General features: G+C 43.7%; 1 protein-coding gene across 2 annotated transcripts; it reads left to right on the top strand.

Annotated features, from left to right (window-relative positions):
* Positions 1-1,271: 1,271 nt before the first annotated feature.
* CCNF (cyclin F) lies at positions 1,272-25,819 on the top strand. Of its 2 annotated transcripts, XM_081169871.1 has the most exons (18): positions 1,272-1,465; positions 3,281-3,461; positions 4,882-5,036; positions 6,281-6,387; positions 7,627-7,694; positions 9,180-9,373; positions 12,034-12,087; positions 12,886-12,990; positions 13,642-13,719; positions 14,463-14,614; positions 15,618-15,782; positions 17,705-17,828; positions 19,398-19,578; positions 19,925-20,012; positions 21,209-21,308; positions 22,713-22,837; positions 23,491-23,675; positions 24,062-25,819. In XM_081169871.1, the coding sequence occupies exons 3-18, from the start codon at positions 4,932-4,934 to the stop codon at positions 24,496-24,498; spliced, it is 2,268 nt and encodes a 755-aa protein (XP_081025997.1). In that variant the 5' UTR covers positions 1,272-1,465; positions 3,281-3,461; positions 4,882-4,931; the 3' UTR covers positions 24,499-25,819. The 2 variants fall into 2 exon arrangements, with proteins under 2 accessions (XP_081025997.1, XP_081025996.1); XM_081169870.1 differs by lacking the exon at positions 3,281-3,461.
* The last annotated feature ends 236 nt before the right edge of the window (positions 25,820-26,055 follow it).

Here is a 26,055-nt window from a genome sequence, read left to right as displayed (position 1 = left end):
CGTTTTAGTCTGCTGTAGCAAAAAAACAAAACAAAAAACAAAAAAACACACACACGCGAAAGAACCGCGCCCACACTCAGATCTCTGAGGCTGTGCCACAATTTGTTCACCTTTCCTGCAGGACTCCTTGTTTTTACACACCTGTTATTCACCTAACATCCTTCAGTCACACTATCCTTCTCAGCAAGAGATTAAAAGGCTGCAGAGTTTGCTGTCATTAATTTGTCAGTAGCAAGCTAGGGCGGAGGTTTATTACTCCAGATGTACAGTGTTGTGCAGTCCTACTCAGAAATTTCACGTATTACTATCATTATTACATATTTATTTTGGAAGGTGTATATATTGCTTGACTTACAAAAAAGGATGAAACAACAAAATCATCAGTAAAAAGTTATAAACTATTTAAAGCATTCAGATAATTAAAATCAACATAAACAATGCATTAAAACCTGTGTCAACATTCTACATGCCTGGATAGGCTTGCATAAAGACATATGTTTTTATTAGGCTTCAAAAGAGAGAAAGAAAGAGAAGCGAAGGCTCCTTGATGTCAAGATGCAGGCAGTTCCAAAGTATATCACTTGGCACCTCTGCCAATTCTGCAGCTGGAAGAAATCAAGTGGACACATCTGAGGTAAAGCAATCTCACAAGTGAACTGATCCCAAGCTGTTAAGGGCTTTACATACTTATTTATCAGTGGGTTGATGTTTTTTTCTACGTTTATATAGAACTGCACACTTACTAAATATCACGTGAGGCGGCAAAAACTATGGATCATATCCAACGTTAGATCCATTAAAATTAGTAGACGTGTCTTACTCAGGTCCACTGATTTCAATGTATATATCCGACCTAGGCTACAACGCATTTATTCGAGTCTGCGACGATGGCGTAGGACTGCTTACGTAGCGCCCGCGGCCGATGCGGCATTTCGAAGCGGCGCTCCCTCTATTTGCGCCTGCGCCCCAACGCAACTCACGGCGAGGCATTCGAACCGTCAACCGCCCCCCAATTCGAATCTGCATCGCGGCTGGTCCAATGACCATCCCGCGGCCTCTGCAAACGCCGGCTTCCCGGTCCCTGCCCAACCACGTTCTTTGCTCCGCCCACTATCCAATCACAAGCCCGGATGGGTTTGAAAAAGTGGGCGCGCGGTTGCTAGGCGTGATGCACGGGGAGCGGGGGATTTAAAAGAAAGGAAGGAAAGGGCGGGGTTCGGACTCAGGTTTTGCGCTTTCACAGCCGATTGGTTAGTCCGTTCGTAGGCGGGGCGGGGCTTTAGGCTTGAAAGGAAGGCGCTTTCTTTTTGCTGAATTAGAGCTTGAGTGGGAAGGGGCGGGATTAATTGGGACTCCTCCCACTCGCCGTATTGGCGCTTACTACGAATTAGCTACTTGGCGGTAGATCCGCGCTACTCTGCGCTCCCCGAAGATACAGGCGTACCAGCGGGAATGAAAGCGGGGGGTGAGTGCCCATCCCCGGGGCGCCTTTGCGGGTGGATGGGTGTCTTTAAACGGGGGTGCTCCGTAGAACTGATTGAGCAAACCTGGATGTTCCCTCCATTTTGCTCCAGTGTAAATTGGGGTTTGGGGGTCCAATTAGTAACTAATAATGAATGAGGAGTTGGTCACAATCTCGGGGATTTATCCGTAGCGGTTACCTGTGAGCTACTGAGCCAAAATCCTGGCTAGTAGTGCCAGGAAAGTAATGCCCCCTCTCTGCTGAAGGGGGCTTTCTCCTATGTAAGCGTTGAAAGAGGTGCAGCCCAAAATACTCCTACTAGAGAAGTAAATCCCTTTTAATCTAGTGGTCCGTAGTTCTTAGCAGGTTTGACATATGGTCGTATGGTTTAAGGTTTCAGTTCTATACTTACGCAGGGTTGGATCAAGACAGCTAGGCTTAAAATGGGCCCACTGAAATATATGACAGGATACTAGTTCCGGGCCTAATTAGTCCTATTAGTTTTACAGCTTGATTAGCAGTTCAGTCCTTACTCAGAAATCCTGTTGCATAAGGGATCCAGCCCTTATTTAGAAGAAAATAAGTGAGGCTTGTTGTTGTTTAGTCGTGTCCGACTCTTCGTGACCACCTGGACCAGAGCACGCCAGGCACTCCTGTCTTCCACTGCCTCCTGCAGTTTGATCAAACTCATGTTGGTATCTTCGAAAACACTGGCCAGCCATCTCATCCTCTGTCATCCCCTTCTCCTTGTCTCCTCCATCTTTCCCAACATCAGGGTCTTTTCCAGGGAGTCTTCTCTTCTCATGAGGTGGCCAAAGTATTGGAGCCTCACCTTCAAAATCTGTCCTTCCAGTGAGCACTCAGGGCTGATTTCCTTCAGAATGGAAATGAGGCTTAGTTCCAAGTAATTCTCATTCCGGGTTCTAGCCAGCTCGCCCCCTGCCCCATATATATGCATATTATATATGCCTGCCAATTTAGGATAACACTTCATGAATCTGAATTGGCTTCATTTATAATGTACATACTTTTTATTGAGACACCGGAAGTCCTAGGCACATAAATTTTGGAATGATGGATAAAATATGAATGGGGTGGAAAGGTATCTAGGCTAATAGAAAGTGGGGACTGCTAGTTAACTGCTTATCTTAACCTCGCCTTCCATGTGTGAAAGAATTGTACCCAAATGGCTTCTGTTTTGCTAGCTCAGCTAGTAAAAACTTCAAACTGCTTCAACAGTTCGCGCAGGCTGTGCGTTGCAAAGCAATTTATTTTTAGGCAGTCTAAGTGGGACCTGCTTCGCACGTTCAGGTTTCCTTCCCGACTTTTCTCCCCTGTTTTTGCCCAAAACAAAACGATCCCGGAGTTTATTTTTTAAAAAATGTAAATCTCAAGGAGAGGGCGCCCCGGTAATTTGGGCGGGTGGATTTAAAAAGGAAGCGGAGCCTATAGTGGGGCAGGAGTGGAATGCAGTGGCTGGGGATTGGCTTGAGGCTTTTTCATGTGAATGAAACACAATTGCAGAATACTTCGTGCTTGTTGCGATCCCTTGGTTCCCCCGCATCAGACCCAAAAGCAATGGGTAGTTTTAAAAGCCAGGATTATTATTAGGAGGCAAAAGTGTTGGGGTAGGATATTCTGTCTGAAAAATGGTAATCGAAAAATGCCTGGGTTCTTTAAAGCAATTTTAAAGAGAATTGTTCTAATTCTCTTGTGTTTTGTGGGTCAAAAGTACAACATTCTATTTTAATTGGGCAACAGTTTTTACACTTCATAGACAAAAACAACAGATCAATTTTTGTACTGATATTTATGCAGGTTACATGAATAGCTTAAAACTGTTATCAAAAAGAAGAGGAAACTTCTATCAACAGCTTCTCTTAAAGTGGATTAGTTTTTTAAATCAATATTTTGCTTTTTGTATAAAAGCATATATCTATTAACTTCATACAGAATTAGGATAGTTTGGCAGGCAAAGTAACCACTTCTGCTTCTACAGGTGGGTGCTACATTTTGACTCCCAATGGTATAATTATGCAATTTTTCTTTGTGCCATTCATACATTCTGCAACATTTTAATTTGCTTGTCTATGGTTATTTACAAAAGTAAGAAATGGCATTACAGTGCCATTCCATGTTTCAGATCCCATTGATTTAAATGGGATGGTGCAAGAGATGCTTGAAGTTGCAATCCTGTATGCACGTATTTAGTACATTTATATCCCACCTTTTTTCCAAATAAAGTGCGCAACCTGCAGTCCTCCAGATGTTTCTGGACTACAACTCCCACCAGCCCCAGCCAGCATAGTCAGTGATCAGGGGTGATGGGAGGTGTAGTCCAATGACATCTGGAGGGCTGCAGGTTGTGCACCTCTGCTCCAGCGAGATCAAGCTGGCATGCCTGGTTCTCCCTACCTCTATTTTATCCACATAGCAATTCTGTGAGGTCTGTTAGGCTAAGAAAAGCCACCCAATGTGCTTCATGGCTGAGTGGGGACTAGGAACCCTTGACCCCCAGATATTAGTCCAACACTCTAACCACTACACCACACTATCTCTTAAACCTGGGAGTAACATCCCTTGAACTCAATGTGGCTTAACTTCTGAGTGAACCTATATAAGACTGCACTGTAATTCTCTTGAGATGATATCCTTTAAATGTGCAGCACATTCTTAAGCATGTGTGAATAGAGTGATCTACTCTACAAATCACCAGCCAAACAGTTTTGGGGATTACATGTTACTGATATCCCAGGCTAAGAATACTGATCCTTATGTGTCCTAATAAACATTTCTACAGCCAGCTGAGCCGATGAAATATGTTGCATTATTAGTAGTAGTATTTATATCCCACCTTTATTTACTGCTTTTATCAACTGGCACAGAGCTGGTGCTCAGTAGCTATTTATGATATTTTGAATCACTATCAGTTTGTACTTGGCTGTATCGTTTGCCACATAATTCTTTTGGTTTTTGCATTATTTATATGTTGTGTTTTAATAGGATTGCAGTGTTTGTAATTTTTAATACTGATGTTGCTGTTTTGAGCTTTGGGCTCAGCACTGTTGTTGGAAAAGCTGAAAACAAATTTTAAGTCATTAAACAAAAATCAAAACGTTTTCGCATACAAATCCTCCCAAACGTTTTGCCAGACATTAAGCTACATTATTAAAACAAGCAACAAACAATACTGGTATATAAAGAGCCATTTAGCACCCTTCCCACAGGGTGGTTTATCATAAATGAACTTGTGTGCATAGAGTCCAGCTGGAACAAGCTGTGATGTGGTCTTTTCTGTCCTCCCTCTTTGCAGGAGAGCACAAAATGTACTGCCAGCCACAGACGTGCTGATTTTTATTCTGATGCATGCCTCTATGTTTGCACCTCTTGTCTGATGAAATACCTTGCGCTTGCTTTAGTGACCCACTGCAGGTGCTCCAGGTGCTTCTCTGTCCCTTCAAAGCGAAGAATGAGGAAGAGACCCAGAGTCCTGACGCTGTTGTGCCTCCCAGAAGATGTTCTGTTTCACGTTCTTAAGGGGCTGCCTGCTGAAGACATCCTTTCCCTCCGAGCTGTAAGTTTAACCCCTGCAGGAATACTACCGTACTTTTCCATCTATTAGACGCTCCCATGTATAAGACACCCCCCCCCCATTTTAGGGGACTCAGTTTTAAGAAAATGAGGGGAGATGGCCCAAAGTTGTTGAGCCTCTCCCCCCACACAGCTGTGGGCAGGAAACACTCCCAAGATAGTTTCCTGCACACAGGTAGGGAGTGTTTCCCTCGAGGGAAGTTGCACTCCAGCCAGTTGGCCAGAGGGCACCTTCCCCATGCCGCTGCACGCAGGACACGATCCAGGGAGTGCTTCCCATGTGCAGCAGCATGGGGGAGCTGTGTGCCGCCAGCCAGCACCCCCAGATCGCTCCCCGCTCGCAGCGGCATCTCCCCCCCGTGCCACTATCCGTGTACTGGACGACCCTAGTTTTTTGACATGATTTTGTGTCAAAAAATCTCGTCCAATACATGGAAAAATACTGTAGCATAGCTTTACAGAATCCTTCCAAGGCAGCATGTGATTAAAATATAATGCTGTCTAACGATAAAATCATTAAAAGACAGGAAAAATGGATCCTAAATGTTCAGCCTGGAGCGTGGGAAGCCTGAGGATCTCCAGATATTGTTGGACTACAACTCTCATCATTCCAGACCATTGACCATGCTGGCTGAAGCTGATGGGAGTTGGAGTAAAGCTTTTCCTCCTGTTCTCTTTCTACAACCAGACTAGTATGGGTGGAGGTTGTTCTCCAGACAACTTGGACCCAAACTGTTTGGGGCTTTTAACCATTAAAACAAGCCCTTTAAGTTGGTTTAAGAAACCCACTGACAGCCAATGCAGATGGTACACTATCAGTGTTATATGGTCTGGCCACCTGTTATTACTGACACTTGGGTATCTGCATGCTCCCCAAGTCAAGTTTCTGAACCGAATTTAAAATCTGTTGTGATTGCTCTGTCTTTTGGAGTCACAGCAAAGTTGAGTCCTCATATTAGGATTTTAACATCTGTTGGGGTTCTGGAGTCGTCACCACCTAACGAGCTAGGGGGCAGTGGGTGGGAGGGGTGCCAGGGAAAGACTTCAAGGGCACCACTGTGCCCACGGGCACCATGCTGACAGCCCCTGATATATAATATCTAGCTTGGACCTCATTGCTTGAAAATGGAAAGTGTAATGCTGTGCCACCGTCTTTGGGTTAATTGACCATGAGCAGGGCCATTTTGAATCCCTTTGGTTGTAATTACCTGCTTGTCTCTCTTCTAGGTTCACTCTCATCTTAAGTACCTTGTAGATAACCATGCTAGTGTTTGGGCCTGTGCAAGTTTTCAAGATGTGTGGCCTTCTCCCAGCAACTTGAGAATGTTTGAAAGGTAACTCCTACGAATTTTAGAAACCTCAAGATTAAGGAGAATGAGATGTTCAAAGATCAGATACTTACTATTTTCAGAGGGTGGTGGTCAACTATTCAGCCATGAACTGCGCTATTCAAGAACTCTGTGTGCCCTTTAATTTGAGATCTCTTTCTCTGGAAAAAGCAGATATTTCAGCTAAACTTTTTTGCAGACTGCTGGAGTAATACAAGAAAAGCACCTCAGGAGTGGCACCCTCTGTGTGGTACTTCTTGCCTACCTATATTTTGGAGGCTATTATGTTTTGATGGACAAACACTGCTTTGTATTTCACTGCAAACAGTGTATTGGCATTTGTCCATAATACAAAAATGAATCAATCCATTCTCTAGGATATTCTGGTAAAATATGTACTATTGTCTTCCGAGATAGAGGGATTTCTCCCCGCCCCCTACAGTGGGTAGAATCCATTTGCTCTTTGAGTGTCTGACAAAATACCCTGCATCCATCCCTTTGCAGTATAAATACAGTAAATATCTAGTGCTTTTGTGTTGTTTAATTGGAGGCTGGGGGGTATCATCCTCTTACAATAGAAGGTCTCATCTTTCTACCTGTATTTTGAGTTTACAGTGAGGAAAGATGGAGAGTGCAGCCATACTAAAATCTGCCCCTGCTTTGTCTTATGGGCAGTGGTGATGTGTTGCAGGTTGGATGTCAGTTCACACACATACAAATCAAAGGAAGCTGTGTTGAGCCACATGGAGGAAAAATCCAAGACCGCAGTTGGACAATATCTTTATTAGGACCAACCAAAATGTCATAAAATAGTGATCAGCCTTGGTGTTAACCAAGGAGGGGGAGACTGAGAACAGATACTTAGCTGGATGTTGCAGAGAGAAGGTGTGTATCAAAATATAGGTGGCAGACTTGACTGGTCTCTTCCAGCTGCTACTGGTCTCAGATGGACACATAGAATTCTGGGTCAAAGAAGCAATGGGTAATCCCTGTCTTTCAAAACACAAATCCAGCAGTTACTTAGATCTCTCACCAGGTTTAACTGAAACTCACTGTCTTCGTTAGGCAGAGAACAGAAGTTGGCACATAGAATGCATTCTCAGGAAGGTTATTTAGCAACCAGTGGAATAAGTGACAATTGTATCACCAATTTCTGAATTGAATCTAAGCTGTGTTTGGTAAAATCCAGAATTTTCAGAAACCTGTATTCCCCCCCCCAAAATAAAATTCTCTATATTTGTGCAGGGCTGCAGAAAAGGGTAACTTTGAATCTGCTGTGAAGCTGGGCATTGCCTACCTCTACAATGAAGGCTGTAAGTCATGGGTATACGCAGAAATGCATGCATGGAAAATATTTGGGAGCATGGTACAACTGCCGCAGGAGGGGGAAGCCTACGCACGCCCCCCCCCCGTTGTTGCTAATGATGGGAGTTGGAATCCAGCCTCTGAAGGGCCACAGGTTCCCCAACCATAAGCTAGAGGATAAGAAGTTGGCAGTAGGGTTCTGTAGACTTGGCTATATATAGTCCTAAATGCTGGTCTTGCAATTTTCATATCAAGGGAACTTGCCCTTTCTGTCTCATGTTTGCTAAGAGTTGTTTGGGCTTATACAACAATTTATGGCCACCAGCTTGGATGGTTTAAAAGCGAAGAGAGAAATTCATGGAGGCCAAGGCTACTGAAGGCTACTAGCCCCAATGGCTATGTTCTCCCTCCACTGTTGGAGGCATTGTGTCTCTGACTACCAGTTGCTGGGAACCAGGTGCGCAGAGTAGTGCTGTTCCACTCAGCTCCTGCTTTGGGGCTTTCCATAGGCATCTGGTTTGCTGTAGTGTGAAGAGGCTTCTGGCCTTGATGGGCCATTGACCTGATCCAGCAGGGCTCTTCTTATGTTCTGAATGGCAGCAACATTTGAATAGGTGCCTCTCTTTCCATTTTGACATTGCCTGTTTGCATGGTGTGTTGGTCCTTTACGTGCACTGTTTTATGTATGGTAATTTCGTACATACATGCATAAAGGTAAAGGGACCCCTGACCATTAGGTCCAGTCGTGGCCAACTCTGGGGTTGCGGCGCTCATCTCGCTTTATTAGCCGAGGGAGCCGGCGTACAGCTTCCGGGTCATGTGGCCAGCATGACTAAGCCGCTTCTGGCAAACCAGAGCAGCACACGGAAACGCCGTTTACCTTCCCGCCGGAGTGGTACCTATTTATCTACTTGCACAACTGCTAGGTTGGCAGGGGCAGGGATTGAACAACGGGAGCTCACCCCGTCATGGGGATTCGAACCGCCGACCTTCTGATCGGCAAGTCCTAGGCTCTGTGGTTTAACCCACAGTGCCACCCACGTCCCTTACATACATGCATACATGATTTAATTTGTATGCCACCTTTCCACAGTTCAAACCATGCTCAAGGCGGCTTACAACATGGAAAAAGTACATAACAACAGCATAACAAAAGTAGTCATACACAATAAATACAACATTAAAAAATACACATCCAAACTGATCAGTTTCCACATAAATCCCAACAAGATCTAAAATAAAGATACAAAACAGCCCCACCCCAACAAAACACCCATCCCAAGAGCCTGTTTAGCAGTCTCAGTTTTTGTACCTGGAGTCAATCAGATCCTGCTCTCCCAGCCCAGGTAGAAAAAGGTCTGCAAGGAAAGTAGGTCTTCCGACATTTACCACCAGATTTTCAGCTTGCATAGAGACAGGAGTAGTAGTATAGAGAACCAAGCTTTGCTACAATTCATGTTTCAAGAAAACCTTTCCCCTTTCTACTCCTTCAGTATCGGTCTCTGATGAGGGTCGTGCGGAAGTGAATGGGTTAAAAGCATCTCGCTTCTTCAGCCTGGCGGAACGTCTGAACACCTTCGCAGCCCCCTTTGTCTGGCTTTTCATTCGCCCACCTTGGTCTCTGAGTGGAAGCTGCTGTAAAGCTGTGGTCTACGAGAGCCTCAAAGCAGAGTGTCAGCAGCAAAAAGTAAACTGGCTTATTTTGTAGCTTTCAGACTTAGATCTCTCTTTCACCCAAGACTTACCTTAGACTTAAGCTTCTGTTGCAGAGGGAAGGATTAGTCATTCTAGCCAAAGACACAGTATCTTAATTTTCCTGAGTGCTTACTTTCTGAGGGTAGGGGGTGGAGTTTGCAAGCCATACAACAGAGCATCCTGAGAATATTATTTCCTTTTTTTAAAAAAGTCATGTTTCTAGCCACTATGAAAATGGCCCGTGAAAATCTGTAAAGCCTAGACGGGGCTCAGTTCAAATATCAGGAAGATATGCATCGTTGGTCCCCACTTTCCATTGGTAGCAGGAAAAAAAGCAAACTAACTTGCAGTGTAATCCTATATACATCTACTTGGAGAAATAAGACACATAGATTTCAATGGGGCTAACTCCCAGATAAGTGTGTATATGATTGCTTGTTTAGGGAAGCTTTTAATGTTTGATGTATTACCAGTGGCGTAGCGTGGGTTGTCAGCACCCGGGGCAAGGCAAGTAATTTGCGCCCCCTAACCTGTGGATTTTAGCACTCGAGTGCGAGCGCCCCCCCCCCAGATGTTGCGCCCGGCCCCCTTGCACCCCCCCACGCTACGCCACTGGGGCTGGGGGCGAGCGAAGGAGCCAAGGACCCCCCCCAAAGGCTCAGCAGGAATTTATTAAATTTATTATTTGCGGAGCCCCCGCGGGCCGAGGCAGCTGAAGCCCCCTCCCCTCGGGTGCCTCCCCGCCCCCTCCTCTCCTTGGGCTGTAGGTGGAGCTCCAGATCCGGGCTTGGCGAGCGCCTCTCCTCCTCCCGGCTGGGTCCGGGGGCTTCCAGCCGTGCTCCGTCCTCGCCCCCCCCCCCCGCGGCTGAGACTTGCGCTGAGAGCCGGAGCCAGCAGCGCCCCCTTCTGCCGGGAGACCCTCGCCCGCCCGCCAGCTTCCTCTCGGAGGGTTTTGGGGAGCGCAGGGCGCGGCGAGGCCCCTCGGAGCTCTCCTCCCTCCCAGTCGGCAGAAGCAGCCGCCGCCTGTGGCTGGACCGAGGGGGTGGCGGCGGGGTGCGGAGGCTGCCCGGCCAGGCGTCGGCAGCGCTGCTGCAGCGGCTGCTCCTCCTGTGAGCAGTGAGTGGAGCGCAGCCGCAGCGGGGGGGGGCGCTAGGGCGCAAGGCTGGCGGTGGCGGCGGGGAGCCCGGCGGAGGAAGGAACTTGTCCCTTCCCTCTGGACTCGTGCCCCCCCCCAGATGTTGCGCCCGGTGCGGCCGGCACCCCCCATGCTACGCCACTGTGTATTACAGTATTTTAATATTTTTTTGGAAGCCGCCCAGAGTGGCTGGGAAAGCCCAGCCAGATGGGCGGGGTATAAATAATAAATTATTATTATTATTATTATTATTATTATTATTATTATTATTATTATTATTATTTTATTTTATTTAAACACTAGCTCTTCCTGCCCATGAACCATGAACATGCCCCAGTTGCTGCTTCTCCAAATCCCCCCGGTCCTGCAGTTCCTCTTTCTTTCCTGACCTGAGCCAGTTAATAGTTTCCTCTTAATGAAGTCTAGGCACCCCACTGATGACATGAGGGGCCTCACCCCCTCCTTCCAATTTTCCTTGAGCTGCTCAGACTCTGCATTAGAACTTCTTAAGAACTGATCCTAAGCACTCCCTGAGCAGGCATGCTGTTCCCCTTCATCAGTGTTGGGAGTTTGGTGAACATATTGCAGCGGTGTTCAGAAATAGTCTGGTAAGACTGCTGGTTGAAAGGATAAATAAAACTCAAGGTTTATTACTCATGGCAAACAAAGCCATCCTAAGTATACGTTTTGCTTGTAGCTGATATGGAGCCAAGAAGGTAACACTAGCCCACGGTAGCTCACACTGAGTGAACTGGAGGAGGAGGAAGGAAGTAAAACCTGAAAGGAAGTGATCTGCTTCACCAACAAGTGGTTACTAAAAGAGTAGGAATTAGTAAGGGGGAAACCTGCTTTCTTTTTGCTGTCTCCCACTAGTTCAGGTAACTCACTGCAAACGTTGTTGCTTGATTCCGCAAAATAGCTCCTTGACTTAAGTGTATTTCTGGATTATTTATTTATTCCATGAAATTTATATGTCAGTTGTTTGTAAAAATAAAAAAAATTAAAACAGCCTCCAAGCGGTTTGCAAAAAGATAAAACAATTCTAAAAAAAATAAATATTGCAGCCATACTTAAAAACATACGAAAGTTAAGATGCTTAAACAAATCAAAATTACCTTAACTTTCTAAGCATTTGGGTAGGCTTGTGTAAAAAAGAATGTTTTTAGCAGGCACTGAAAAGAGTACATTGAAGGTGCCTGCTTGATTTCAATAGGCAGGGAGTTCCCAAGTGCAAGTGCTGCCACCCTTAATGATATATTTCTTACAAATATGGGATGGGTATGATGTGGCACCTGTAGTGGTTCCAGTTCCACCGATCAAATGGTTGACTGGGCACATGTTGGGGTAAGGCGATCTGGTAGGCAAACTGATCTCATGTTGTTATGTTACAAAAGTGATGAGTTCAGGAATCCACCAGTCTTTGGAAGTTCGAAGGAAAACTTACGTAGGACAACTTTGATGATGCTTGCTACTTGGCTTCTCTTTATAACAAATATACCCTTCTCCATTTCTTTTAGGCTCAGAGAGGATCAATTCTGTATTGCCTAGCTAAAGTCCTAAATCTCTTTGAGGTAAGTTCCCCACCCCCATTGTGACTGTCCTACCATGCCAAATTTACCAAATCTTTTGTGGGACTTTGTATTTGCAACTACTCAAGCCATGTTAACAGAGTGTCTGTTGATTGCTGTAGCCAGCTGAATCTGTATCTTATTCTTAAATGGTTTTGACTGGTTAAGTTTGTTTTCTTTGTAAACTGATATTTGTTTTTGTCATTTTAGGCGGACAGTGGGTGTGGTGGTGGTGGTGGGATATAAATGGACTACAGAGCCGGAAATGAAAGTGTAGGATCATAATATAAACCATGTTATGTTTACGCTTAATAAGATCAAATATGAAAGATTAGAACAACCAATCTTGTCATGTTCCAGACTGGGGTTTTTTAGATATCTTTTCTACAGATATGAAACACTTGCACAGATAATAAAGAGAGACAATCTTGCACAGTCTCTAAACATAAATTTACTTTTTTTCTCTTCTTTTATGCTTCTGAGGCTACAATCTTAAACCCACTTGCCTGGGACTCAATGAGACTTCTAAGCAGGCACGTATAGGATCACACTATTGAGTTAAAGCTTGCACAATGGTTTGGAAGGCAGGAAGCAGGGGCTTCTTGGATTTCCTTGCATGCTGCTCACCAAATTATTTAGGCTGCAGTTTCCCCTGAACTGTAGGCTTCTCAGTTATTTGAATCATTAAAACTTGGAGGGGCTTGCAGCTGAGACCTTTATAGAGAACACTGGATCTCAGTGGCTTTGTGCGCGGGTGTAAGTGAACAGTTGGGGATAAATAAATGTCGCCCTTATTCACAGGATGAAGAGAAAAGAAAAGAAGCTCTTGAAATGTTTGAGAACTCATCGAAGCAGGGATGCTTGCACAGCGCCTACCTCCTCTGGGAAAATAACAGAAAAGCTTCTGTGAGTATATCATACTGGCAGGTAAACAAGGCTTGAAGAGCCACGCAAAAGATGGTTGTATTATAGCTTCTGGTAGGAGACAAAAAATTCTACTCAGACAGCTGATGTTGAGAAGAATAGAATGAAGGCAGTAGCATGGTTTGGTGTAGGGATTTGGATGTTGTTGGGTGCTTGGAAGAACTCTCCCTTCGAGAGCTGATGTGTACATTTGTGGGTGGCTGAGCGTGAATACGACCTTGGTAGAATAAAAGTGCATAATCATGGTCTATCTCCCAAGTAAATACTGTATCAGTGCTGAGAAAGTGGTGTGTGTCTTTGGGAGTCCCAGTTTAATTCTGAACAGCGGTCCTCAAATTTGCAAGTACAGTGGTACCTCGGTTTTTGAACCTAATCCGTTCCAGAAGACCGTTCGAGTTCTGAAACGTTTGAAAACCGAAAACTCAATACGGAAGTCACGTGGCATGTTTGACTTCTGAGGCATGTTTGAAAACCGAAGCGTTTACTTCCGGGTTTATGGTGTTTGAAAACCGAAACGTCCATCAACGGAGATGTTCGAAAACCGAGGTACCACTGTATAGGAAGTACGAAAGGGAAGATAGTTTGTTAATAACACAAAATATGCAGTATCTTTGTTTCCATTCCTCCTTGTAGATGTCAGATCCTGGTAGATACCTTCAAAGCCTCAGGAAACTCAGGGATTATGCAGCCAAGGGCTCTTGGGAAGCCCAGGTAAGACTGTCACTCCTGAATCTTTGTTTTTTTCCACTTTGTCCAACTGCTTTCAATGTTGAAGCAGAAGGTACCTGCTGAATCCCTCTTAGCAGAGTATTCCACAATTCTGGGTCGATAATACTAAATGCTCTGTTTCTTATTTGTTGTCACACGGGTCTCGCCAACTTGGGGAATAACACTTCTGCAGATGACCTCTGTGATCCAGCTGGGATATAATGGTTCAGGCAGCACTTGAGGTTCAGGTGGTCCCATAATTTATTTTCATTATGAACAGTTAATGCTGATTCCAATGTGGCCACACTTAAAGCCCTTTCCCCCTCAGGGCAGATTCGAGATGTGATTGTGCCTGTGGCATGGTGCTGCTCAGTGGGATCCCGAGCCAATGAGCTTACCTGGCACCATTGGCTGAGTGGGAGAAGTTTTCTGCTGTTTTAATTTCCCACGGTGCTTGTAGTGATGCTATATTGTGTACTTTGGTGGTTTTTTTAATGGTGCCTGCAGATGGCAGAATGGATGGAAGAAGCAAAGCAGGCATTATTAGTTATTGTGGGTCCCCTTAAGACAAGTTATTGTCCCCAGCCCCACTTTCCCCGAAATATTGAAGATGGTGTCATTAAAATAAGCCAAGTGCAACAACTATTACTTGAATTATTGGTGTCTCAGAAAAAGCAGAACTAGCTCTTTCTGGAGATGAATTATTTTCCCTCTTGATTTGTGTTCTTTTTCGCTCTGTTACACAGATTGCTTTAGCCAAAGCTTGTGGGAATGGAAACCAACTAGGGCTGGAAACAAAAGCCTCCAATGAGATGGTGTCTCAGCTCTTCCAGGCCTCCCTCCCTCTCAGCAAGCAGAGCATCTTCACGGTTCAGAAGGGAATGAACGAGACAATGAGGTAGAGTCATAGGACAGACTGAGGGAATTGTTTGCTGAAGCAGAAAAGGCTGCTTGCTAAGTTGCTTTTGCCAGATGCTTGTCTATTATAGTTCTCCATAGCATGCTGTGCAGAATGCTAGGTTGCTACAGGGTGGATTTTCTTTTTGGGAATTTAATTGCTCTTTTGGGGGGGGAAGCACTGCCACCTACAGGAAAAGACACACATGTGCACAAATATATAATTTTAAAAAAGCTAGTAGATATTGAAAGATATTTTAAACAGCTAAGGAGCTGAGTTTACTTCTGTCTGGCTCAACTATGTGTTATACTCGGTGGAAGGAAAGCCGTAAGCTATCTCCCCCTCCCATTGTTTCTGCCCACTACTTTAATGTGCTTACATCAACTATTAGCTAGAGTGGGTGTGGGGAACCTCTGGCCCTCCGGATATTGCTGAACAACAACTCCCAACACCCCTCGCCATTAGCCATGCTTGCTGGAGTTGTAGTTGAGCAACATCTAGGGTGCCAGTGGTTCCCCACACCTGAGCTACAGTGATCTGCTTTTAAAAGAGAATTACTTATGATATAGCATTTAAGCTCTCCAGTTAGCGGTGGTTTGGACCATGCCAATCTGACACTGTTTTGCTTGTCCTTCCCCCCCCCCATCCCACAACAACACTCTAAATGGCAAAAAGCACTCATAGATTTGATTGAAAACTTGCTGGCCTGTAAAAAACTCCTCCAAGCCTTAATATGGATGTGCTTCATTCTCTTGTTAGTATTGCAATAAAATGTGGCTTTTGCACATTTTATTGCACATTTTGTAGTATTGCAATAAAATGTGTTCATATCCTAGTTATTTCCATGTGTTTTATTCATCTTGTGTCTTGTTTTCTTTTCTGTCGTATGTTGCTCCCAGCTCCTTTTGGAGGAACAGCAACTCACATATGTAGTTGTAGTTGAATGAAGTTGATAGTGCACTTATAGTCTGCTTGCTTTTAAATGGCTGCTCCTGTTGTTTAGATACATTCTGATTGACTGGTTGGTAGAAGTGGCCACCATGAAGGATTTCTCAAGCCTCTGTCTCCATATGACAGTAGGTTGTGTGGACCGGTACTTGAAAATAAGACCTGTATCCCGGGCTTGTCTTCAGCTTTTGGGGATTGCTTGCATGGTTATTTGTACACGGTGAGTAACTTGACTATTGGCAGTAGTGATGGCTGGGCTCTTCTTAATGAGGACTGTACCTACAGGACAAAATTATGGTCTGCAAAGTTTTTCTGAAGCTTGTAGCAGTACTAAGCGAACAGGGTGGATTTGATTTAAATCAAATCAATTTAAATCACTAGTCAGTAAGATTTGATTTAAATCATTTTTTTTTAACAGAAAGACTCATTCTTGCTGGTATAATCTTAATATTTACAACCAGATGAAGGTTTCCTTTTTGGAATAAAATTTCAGAGTAGTTTTTACAGTTATTACTGATTTGGTTATACTATTAGAAATACATAGACAGATAATTATGGAAATATTGTGAGGTTTAATAAGCTAACTGTTTATATTTGGACAACTTTTCTGCTGTATTGGAAGGAGAAAAAAAATCATTCCTTAATAATAATTTATTTAACTAAAGTGATAACATTATAGCATATGTATCCATGTTTGTTAACTGATGTGGTTAAATATTTTTTTAAAAAAACTTAGATTGAGTTTTAGCAGACATGAAATACTTAAAACAAATCCTTATTTCCTGATAAATAGCCTTCGGACTATAATGTAATTTACCGTATTTTTCGTCCCATAACGCACCTAGTTTTTTGGGGGGGAAATAAAGGATTTCCCCCCCAAAACCAGGTCGGGGAAACCGAACCAGGTCGAGGAACAGCGGGATGGCGGCGCTGCGCCTCCTTGCTGTCCCCCGAGCTTGTGGGGCTGGCTGATGTCTGTCCGGCGGGCGGGGCGCTCTGCTTCAGGGCGCCCCTCGTGCCAGGCGGCAGGCGCACCGACCCTTCTCGCTCTCCAAGCTTCAGCGAAAGCCTGCATTCGCCCCATAGGACGCACCCAGATTTCCCCTTCATTTTTGGAGGGGAAAAAGTGCGTCCTATAGGGCGAAAAATACGGTAAACAGAAAGCTATCTTTAGAAAGATTTTTACTCCAAAAGCATTTTATTTTAAAAATCCAATTTAAAACAAAAAATCAATTTATTATTATTATTTTTAAAAGAATCATTGATTTTTATCCACCCTGCTAGCTACAGGGCACTTTTAAAATGTTATTTTTTAATAACAAAGGAAAAGTGACTTCATCTTCTACCAGAGCTGGATGCGATTTGCAGGCATGGTCACTCCTTCTGAATATATGGAACCTGCTCAATTTCACAATGACAGCAGCTGTTGTTCTCCTACAGGGCAGATCACACTGGGGATGGGTACAATGGAACCATAAGGTGGGGCAGCATGGGTCCTCAGGAAAGACTGGGGTGTGGAAAATGTCACACCTGCAAGCACCTGTTGCCCCAAGGGTCATGGGTGAGGTGCTGTCCCTAACTGATTTTGGGGGATACGGTGGGGATCTCAAATTAACTGATTGGAGTGCCCTGGAAAAATAATAAACTGTGATTAAAAGTTAGAACTGCCCTCCCTTCTTGAGCTTTGATCGTTTCCTTAGTCTGCTTGGTTTAGTTTCTCAGTGTGGGGAAAACAATTACTGTGTATTGTTGTTTAGGGCAGCCAAGGCTACTTTGCCCCTCAGAAGCTTAGAAAATCCTTGATCCACCTTGACATGCCTTGTCAACAGTGTGATCTGACTCAGAAACCTGAGAAACTACCCTGATTTGCCTTGTAATTTGGAGACCACGGAGAGCTGGTGCCCACCACTGGTATTTTGCATTCCTGCTTTGAGATTAAAAGTATTTCTTCATGTTTCCCAGATGCTCTCCAGTGTAACCTTACAAATCAGACCAGCAGATCAGCTTCTGCTGGTTTAACTGCTTCTTTAAATAATGCGTGTACACATACAGAAAGAGACTTGTCCATTCTATCTGGCGTTGGATGAGTAAACAGATCCACTATGTGTTTGGGCCTTGGTGATAATCCATCTTTTGTTACAGTTTTATCAGCAAAGAGATTCTGACAATACGGGAAGCTGTTTGGTTAACAGACAACACATACAAATATGAAGATCTTGTCAGGATGATGGGGGAGATAATTTCTGCCCTGGAAGGAAAGATAAAGGTAAGCTTGTAGAGATGGTGAGAGCCTTTCTAATCTAGCTGCCATTAATGCAATGCTGACTAAATAAATGCTGGTCTGCTTTTTACCTTGCCTTTTCCGTGAACTACCTTGCAAATTAGGGGATATTCCTCTTGTAATTCTGTATTGCTCTTGGCTCCCTCATACCTGATATATTCCTGATGGTGGTAAAGATGAATAGCTAGATTATCTGTACTTTTGGAAAGCAGATTATCTTGCGGGGTTGAGAGACCACTCGTTCAGCTCACTCATACTGCCCTGTAATTTGAGGGGAGGGACTGAACAAGTCTGAGGTCTGCTCACAAGTTCTCTTGTGGACTGAAATATTGCCTCCCAAGTTTTGGAGAGAACTTCCTCTGTTTGGATGGAGCGTTCTCAGTGGTTGTGCCCATGTCCTGAACACTCTTCTGAGGGAGACCTGCTTAGTCCCCTTCCTGGTGGCCTTCTCTTGGCTGGTGAAAGCTTTGCTTAGATAGGTCTTTGGCCTCCTGAACTAAGAGTTCATAATTAATAGTTGGCTATTTTTCCATTCTTCCCTTGCTTCTATTTGTTTTGGTACCTGTACCCACACCAGTGTGCTCTGGCATACATTTTGGGAATAGTTAGTGTTCATAATGATCCCTTATCTTAGCAAAAAACAGTGCTGGATCAAGAGCCTTGAGTTGGGGTGGCTGATTGTCTTCCAGCTGACTTTCAACTCTTGATGTACATCTTGGAATGTATAAAGATATGGCAGTGAGTTGATTGATGGGTTGTTGTACACATATGTATACCTGAGTCTTCAATGGAAGGTGTAGAACATCATATCCCAAGAGTCTCTCATTGCCCCTCTGCTAGCTTCAGCAACCTTGGTTGAAAGCAGCAGTCAGTCATGGCTACCAGTCTCTCAGTGCAGCCTCATCCAGCTAGCACTGCATGGAATTCTGCCTACTTCCTCCTTCTTGTTCCCAGTACACCTTTAGATTTCAAAAAGGACACATTTTTCTGTGACCTCATGCACCCTCCATCGCCTTGCCAACCTGCCAGTTCCGCCTCTATCCACTCTTTGGGGAGAACAGTTCTTTTGCATTGCCAACACCCCTTAATGGCTAGGTACTTAGCTAGCCCAGCCATGCTGGTTTGTATAAGCTATCGATGAATTCTTTGTCTGGCACAGTTCTGCAGCTTGTATTTCCCCATCGTGGATAGAGTGGATAGAGGCCATGCTGGTTTGTATAAGCTATCGATGAATTCTTTGTCTGGCACAGTTCTGCAGCTTGTATTTCCCCATCGTATCCTAAATATTATCTAAATACTACCATTTATTAGTTTCTAATATTCACTAACAGACTCTGGTACCCAAAACTCTGGTGAAAAAACCCAGTAACCCTCACCTCAAAAATGGGATAGAAATATAAATAATAAAACACATGTGACTTTAATAAGAAGTTTGTTTGCACTGAATAGCCAACCTTTAGCAAAGAGGGTGTTCCTGGAACAGTACACCGTGTTGCATAGTTCCTGTGTATGTCGGCCTTAAGTAACCTCTTTTATTCTGCCACTTTTTAAAAGATACCTACTATTCTGGACTACAAGGAAGTGCTGCTGAACATAATCCCATTGGAAAGAAGAACTGTGCATCTCTACAGCTTCATTTGTGAACTTTCACTCTTAAACACAGGCCTTTGCATATACTCCCCTGCCCGTTTGTCTGCAGCGGCCTTGCTGCTGGCCAAAGTATTGCACAAGCAAGGTAACAATTTTCCTGCTGAATCAATTCGGGCACCTTTTGGGGAACAATATCCAGCAAAATAGTCCCATTTTAGCTCTTGTCTGGTTCTCCTGCTGTAGGGATTGAACTGATTGCAAGGAGGACAGGGAGAGCTTCAGTTTGGAGAGGTGGAAGTGGCTTCTTAGGATCTGGGCGAACAGTTTTCAGTCAAAGAGCTCAGGCAGTGGCCATTGGAGTACTTGGGAGCATAACTGGTTGTCACTATGTTGAATGCTTTCATTTGAGAATTTAGTTAAATAACAGACTGTGTTAGAAACCAGTGAGCAATATTGGTTATTTTGTTCATGTCTTTTCTCTCTGTCTCCAGCTCATCCTTGGACAAGCCAGTTATGTGAAGCCACAGGGTTTTCCCTTGAAGAACTGATACCCTGTGCACTGAATATCCACAAAAAATGGTAAAAAAATGGAGTAGCAATATACCGTGGGGGGAGCCATAATAGCTTAGTCTTCCCAGCTGTTGCAAAATACTTCTTGGCACGCTTGGAACATGCAGCTTCAATAGTATTTGAACTTCCTACAGTCAGCATCTGAAGCAATGAGTTGGTCTGACTGCCAGCTCAAGAGTGTGCTTTCCTTGGGGCACTTAAAAAGTGTGTATAGTGTTCACAGCTGGGGTGGGGGGCTTAGAAAGTTTTATCCTCAGCCTGGCCCACCCAGGCCACAAAAGCATCTTCTGCTCTCCTAGATTTGCATAGGATATGAACGACTCTCCTTACTGCAGGCTTGTACAGTTCTTCGTCAAGAAGGGAATGAAGCAGATAGTAAAGGGTTAACTCCTCATTCCCCTCTGTTTCCTCCTGCACCAGCTGATGCCTCCTCTCTCATCACATCCTCAGCTGTGTCAACAACATACATTTTAGTCTTCCACTTAGGAGGGAGGGACTGGAGCCCAGAGGTTAAGGTACATGTTTTTACATGCAGAACGGAGTCCAGATTTCCTCTTTGGCTTCTCTGATTAGAACTACCTGAAGCTGGTCTGTATTCCTGAAGTGGAGGGCAAGTGCAAGCTGCAGATGGATGGCTCAGGTGTAAAAACAGGCTGGTTTGCAGGAAAGGGGGAGTAGCTAATTGCTTAAGCAAGCACAAGGCTCAAAACCAGGGCTTAGAGGACTGAAAATGTTGCACGCAGACAGACCCATAATGATAGCATTGCTATCATAATTATTTGCATCTTTCAGTTTATTACCCACTGTTCACCAGCAGCTCCCAGGGTGTGTTGCAAAAAATGGAAATAATGCTAATCAGGCTGAAACCAATGCTTTCTGTCTAAGGAAAGCCATAGATATTTCTTCTAATTACCCTCCGTAGGCTCTGCTTAAGCCTTTTTGCTGCCAATGTGAGTGCTGTAAAGCTCTCCCAGAAGACAAGTTGGGTTGCTGACACTTCCTATTTTCAGTGCCCACAGAATAAAATATAAAATGGTGATCTGGGAGCAAGGCTGTCAGTAGTACAATTGGAGTCTGAAGCCAGGTTTGGAAACCTAAAGGGAAACTTCAGCAGCCATTGGTTCTGTGTAATGCTTGGTGGTTCTGTTAAATTTATCCAGTGACTCTAAAGGGGTGTACTTACAATCTCTCCCTCTGTCTCCCAGTTTCCATGAGGATGTCCCAAAAGATTATAGGCAGGTGTCCCTTACTGCTGTGAAACAACGATTTGAAGATGAGCGCTATGAAGAAATTGGCAAAGAAGAGGTACTGCTTTTGAGGGGAAAGAGAAAGGGAGAGTCCCAGTGTATCTGAACGCTCCAGGACTGCATTTTATAGGATTGTACTGTAAATCTATAAGGAAACGGAGCACAGTAAAATCTGTTGGATGGGTAGCACCAAGTCTGGTGGAGTCATAGGCTGCCCACCTTCTGGAGTGGAACCCCTTGGTGACAAAGATGATCTTCTGAGGAAATGTTCTATGCAAATTTGAGTTGAAAATTTTTCAGTCTGCATTGGAAAACTTTCTGATGTGCTAGTGAGTGATCTAGTTCAGCATGCTTATTTTACTAGCATTTAGCAGGCAAAGTTAAAAATGATTCAGCTGGCAAACTTTCCCTAATACTGTGTAGTTAGCCTCCATTTATTCATTGTTACTAATAAACTTATAAAATGGATTCTCCCCCCCCCCCCATGGAAAAATCACTGGGAAATATTCTTCCCATCACTTCCCATTACCAAAGAAGAAATGGAGAAGTTGCTTCTTGCTGGACAGGGAACTAGGAAAAAACCCTTCTCTGGTTGGCAGCCATTATATGCAGCAAGCAAAGCACTTTTGCTGACAGCCACTGTTTTAATACTCCCACAATGCCTCTGGGGTCCTTGGAGTAATGCTGTGCTGGGGCCCTGGAGACACTAGAGAATTAAAATGGTGTATTCTTATTGGTGGCTGATCGTTGAGTTCATAACTATTTAAAAATATAGTTAATCTGCAAGTTTCTAGAACCTCTATATTAGTGTAGATAAAGTGTTAGATTATGAGTGTTATGATCTCCATTCAAGCCATGAAACTCACTGGGTGACTAGACCAGTCACTGACTGGCAGACTAACCTATACCACAGGATTGTTGTGAGCAGTAAAATGGGAAGAGAACTTTATATCTTTTCCTAGGAGGAAAAATGTGATGTCCACATAATGATGAATAACTTTACATTTCCTTCAGTAAGCCATCTAATATTTAAGAACTTAATAAAAACTACCATTCACCAATAAAAAGCAATGCCATTTTTTATATTTTCCTTTTACAGACCTGATCCAAAGTAGGTTCATTGGAAACCTGCCTTTAACTTGCAGACTCGGTGATTAAAACTAGCCCATGCCAATTTCCATCCACAAAACCTCTTGTTGAACTTATTATAGCCTCATTCCTATCCATATTTGTGTGGAACTAAGCACAGTTGAGCTCAATGGATTTACTTTCAAGTAAAGATGTGCAAGATTGCACTTGTAAGTAGTACTTTAGAGAAGAGTGGTATGGAGTTTCTTTGCTTTTGTTTTGTTGGGGAGGGTGACTGGGACAAAATCCAGAAAACTACTATGGCATCAGTGGATGAGTTTTAAGAGCATGTGTGACTGTAGCTATGCTGTCTCACTGAGCTTACTTGTCTTAGGTGATGAATTACAGCCAGCTCTGCTCACTGCTAGGAGTGAAACATGAAGATCCAGAGCCCGACACCTTATACATGAACACAGTGGAAACATTTCTCACTTCTCCATCGGGAAAGAGAACTAAAAGGCAAGTCTGGTCCCTCTGTTTTACCTGGATGGGATGGGGTATTCACTGACTACTAGACAAGTCCTCTGGCATTTGTAACCTTGTACAAACTGGAGTATTGGCTTCTACCACCCCTAGCATGGATCTCAGCTGCTACTCTGCATTGCTCATCTATTGGGTGGAGAGCATGTGGCTCTCCAGATGTTGCTGGACTCCAGCTCCACCTAACTCAATATGTCTACACTGACCGGCAGAAGCTCCTCTGGGAGTTACAGTCAAGGAGCCTTTTTCAGCCCTTCCTAGAGTTGCCATCCAAAGCCATGTGGTCTACCATTGTGTTAACTGTACTGCCTTCTTGCAAGCCATCAGTGCTGGGCAGCTCAGCAAACAGTTGAAAATGGAATCTTCCTAGCTTTCCAGGTCCAGCCAAGAAAAGGTTCCATGTGTCAAATAACTAGCTGGCTATAGATAGTGCTCAAAATGGGTGGTGGTGGTTTTGTTTACTATTAGACTAGGCTTGGTTGTGCTTAATGGAAAGGACTGGAATGGTTTTATGATTGCTTGAAAAGAAGTAGAGTAGCAGAACACTCAACTTTGAGCACTGACTTTGGAAAAGCTGATCCAAGGCCCCATTTTCTCTTCCCCTTTTGACAGTATTTTATTAATGGTCATAGATACTCTTTCCACAGGAGGAGAGAAGACAGCATCCAGGAAGACAGGGGAAGCTTTGTAACGACACCAACAGCTGAACTGTCCAACCAGGAGGAGAGCCTTCTAGACAACTTCCTGGACTGGAGCTTGGATTCCTGCTCTGGCTATGAAGGAGATCAAGAAAGTGAAGGAGAGAAGGAGGGAGATGGTAAGGTTATTTTGGGAGCAGGGGATGTGTCATTTGGGGGTATTACCATCTAGCATTTGGGGGGGGGGGGTTGAATTTAGGCACACAATCAAGCAGTGGAATAGTAATACTTGAGACTCAATGTTTGAATGCTTCACTTCAGAAACAAAACCTTGCTCAACATAGAAAACTGGCATATTGGTTGAAAAGCATTTAGCTCTGCTAAGCTAATTTCATGTGTGAGAAGAGTTTTTTTAGGGGGTTATCAAAGCTAAATATTAGCATTTTACTGTAAGAGGGTAAACTTTGACAGAATTAAAGCACAAAAAGTGGGCACTTAAAGTGCACTACAAAGATTAGTCTTGATTTTTTCCAGTAAGGTTTATTCAACCAACTTTTCTGTATAGTTACAGCTCCAAGCGGAGTTCTGGATGTAACTGTGGTCTGTACGGGCCCTGAGGAACATTGCTATGGCTGTTGTGAAGACTCCAGTGATGAAGAGAGCATTGCCAAAGAGGGATCCACATTTGACCTAAATAATTATGACCCACCAGGTGCTGGGAAGGGATGGCTAATGCACCACAGCCAACCAAAGGGCACCATTGAAGCCAGCTCTGGCTATTCTTCTGTCAACAGTACCAGCCCTACTTCCACTATAGATTGCAACTTTGGAGCATCTCCAAAAGCTACCTCAGTGCAGCCTCTGGGCCCTGCCAAGAACAAAGGCGGATCTCCTCATGACTCAAAATTATGTTTACACTCCAGCAGAAGGCAAGCAAAACGGAAAAATGTGGCTGAGTACAATGAAGAAGAAAAGATGAACTTGGGCTTCTTAAGCCTCTGATGTCCTGGTGCTGTTTACTTTAACAACAAACAGGTGCAAACATGGTTGAAGGCTGCACTGTACATGGTGGCTCATGAGGTGCATTGCCTTGGTCTCGCGGAATATTTACCTAAAGAATTTCCCCTAAGACTTGTTGCTGTTGTCTTCCCCACATATTATCCTGTGGCCAAAACAAGATTCAGGCACTAGCAGGCATAATTGTGGCATTTCCCCTGCAGAATATGGCCCGCAAAAAATTCTTCCTTTCCCCTCTTCCCTTCTGTTCCATGTAAACTATGTCTGCCCATGACATGATCAAGCATTCTTTACTAAGGTTCAGTGTCATTTTTGGCTCTTTTCTAATGCCTTTCTTCAGTATCCCAAGAGGTGGATACTTCCCTGTTAGTGGTGTTGAGCTTGGCCCATCTGAGGCCTTTGTTGCCTGTGAAGTATTTGGTCTGACAGCTGAGATCTGCACTGCCTCTTCATTGCTTCTGCTACTTCAAAGCAGCTGCACCTACTGTAGTTTACTAAGAAGCAAAGTGATCCTGTTTACCAATGAATTGTTTTAAGGCTGGGGGCTATTTTTGCCCTTCCGTGCATATTAAGCAATATAGTGGCTTTTGTGAGCTAGCGGCAAACAGCTACCTGTGGGAGATGTAATATGTTCTAATAATTTGGTTAAGTGTCCTATATTTTTTATTTTTCTCTTTATTTTCCTCTCAATATTCTTTCTCCTTTCCCTTTTTTCTGTTGTTATCTGCTCCTTTATACTAGGCCCCTTTGATTACTAAATTGTTAAGGTTCTACCTCTGCTATAATTGCAGTGGTGCTTGAAAAATTATTGCTACACAGAAGTTTGATAATGGAAATTAATTTTACTTGAATTACTGTTACCACTTCAGTTGTCCCATTGTCTGAAAAAGCTCATTTGGTTCATGGGATCTATGGATTGAACCATCCATCTTACAAAGCTGATCACACTAAAAGTCTGAAGCCAATAGCTTGGACATGTGGACTTGAATGTTCTTCCATTAGACCGAACCACCTCCATGTGCAAAACTTTGAAATGGTGCCTGCAACCCTCTGCGACAATTGTACTGGTATTAAGGATTCTGAACAGAGACGCAAAATAAGGTTTGGCTTCCTTCTTTCAATTATGCCTCCTTAGAATGTATACCCAGGTACAAAACTTGTGTGTTTGGAATTAACTACATGAATCTGAAAAACACTGGACAGGCTTAAATGATTTCTTTCTTTTTTCCTTCAGAAGGTAATGTCAATGACAGTTCATGTTGGCTAGTGATGTTTTTTTATAAAAAACAATTTTTTAAAAATATAACAGACTCCTGACTTTATTGAGTGGACAGAGAGTTCTCTGAGGTGTTTAATAAAAACTACAAGAGGATCTCCATAGATGAGACTGTCTTATCACTGGCAAAGGAGAAGCTAATGTATATGATAAACTTGCTTATTGATCCGCACCTCTTGGAAACATAGCAAAGTTTGTTAGCTGCCCATCAGAATTCAGTATCTTAAGGTATGCTGCATCTGATAAAATCAGTTTAAAAGCTGGAA

This window comes from Podarcis bocagei (assembly GCF_964188305.1).
Source record: "Podarcis bocagei genome assembly, chromosome: 14".
Lineage (NCBI taxonomy): Eukaryota > Metazoa > Chordata > Lepidosauria > Squamata > Lacertidae > Podarcis > Podarcis bocagei.
This window is presented reverse-complemented; position numbering and strand designations above follow the sequence as displayed.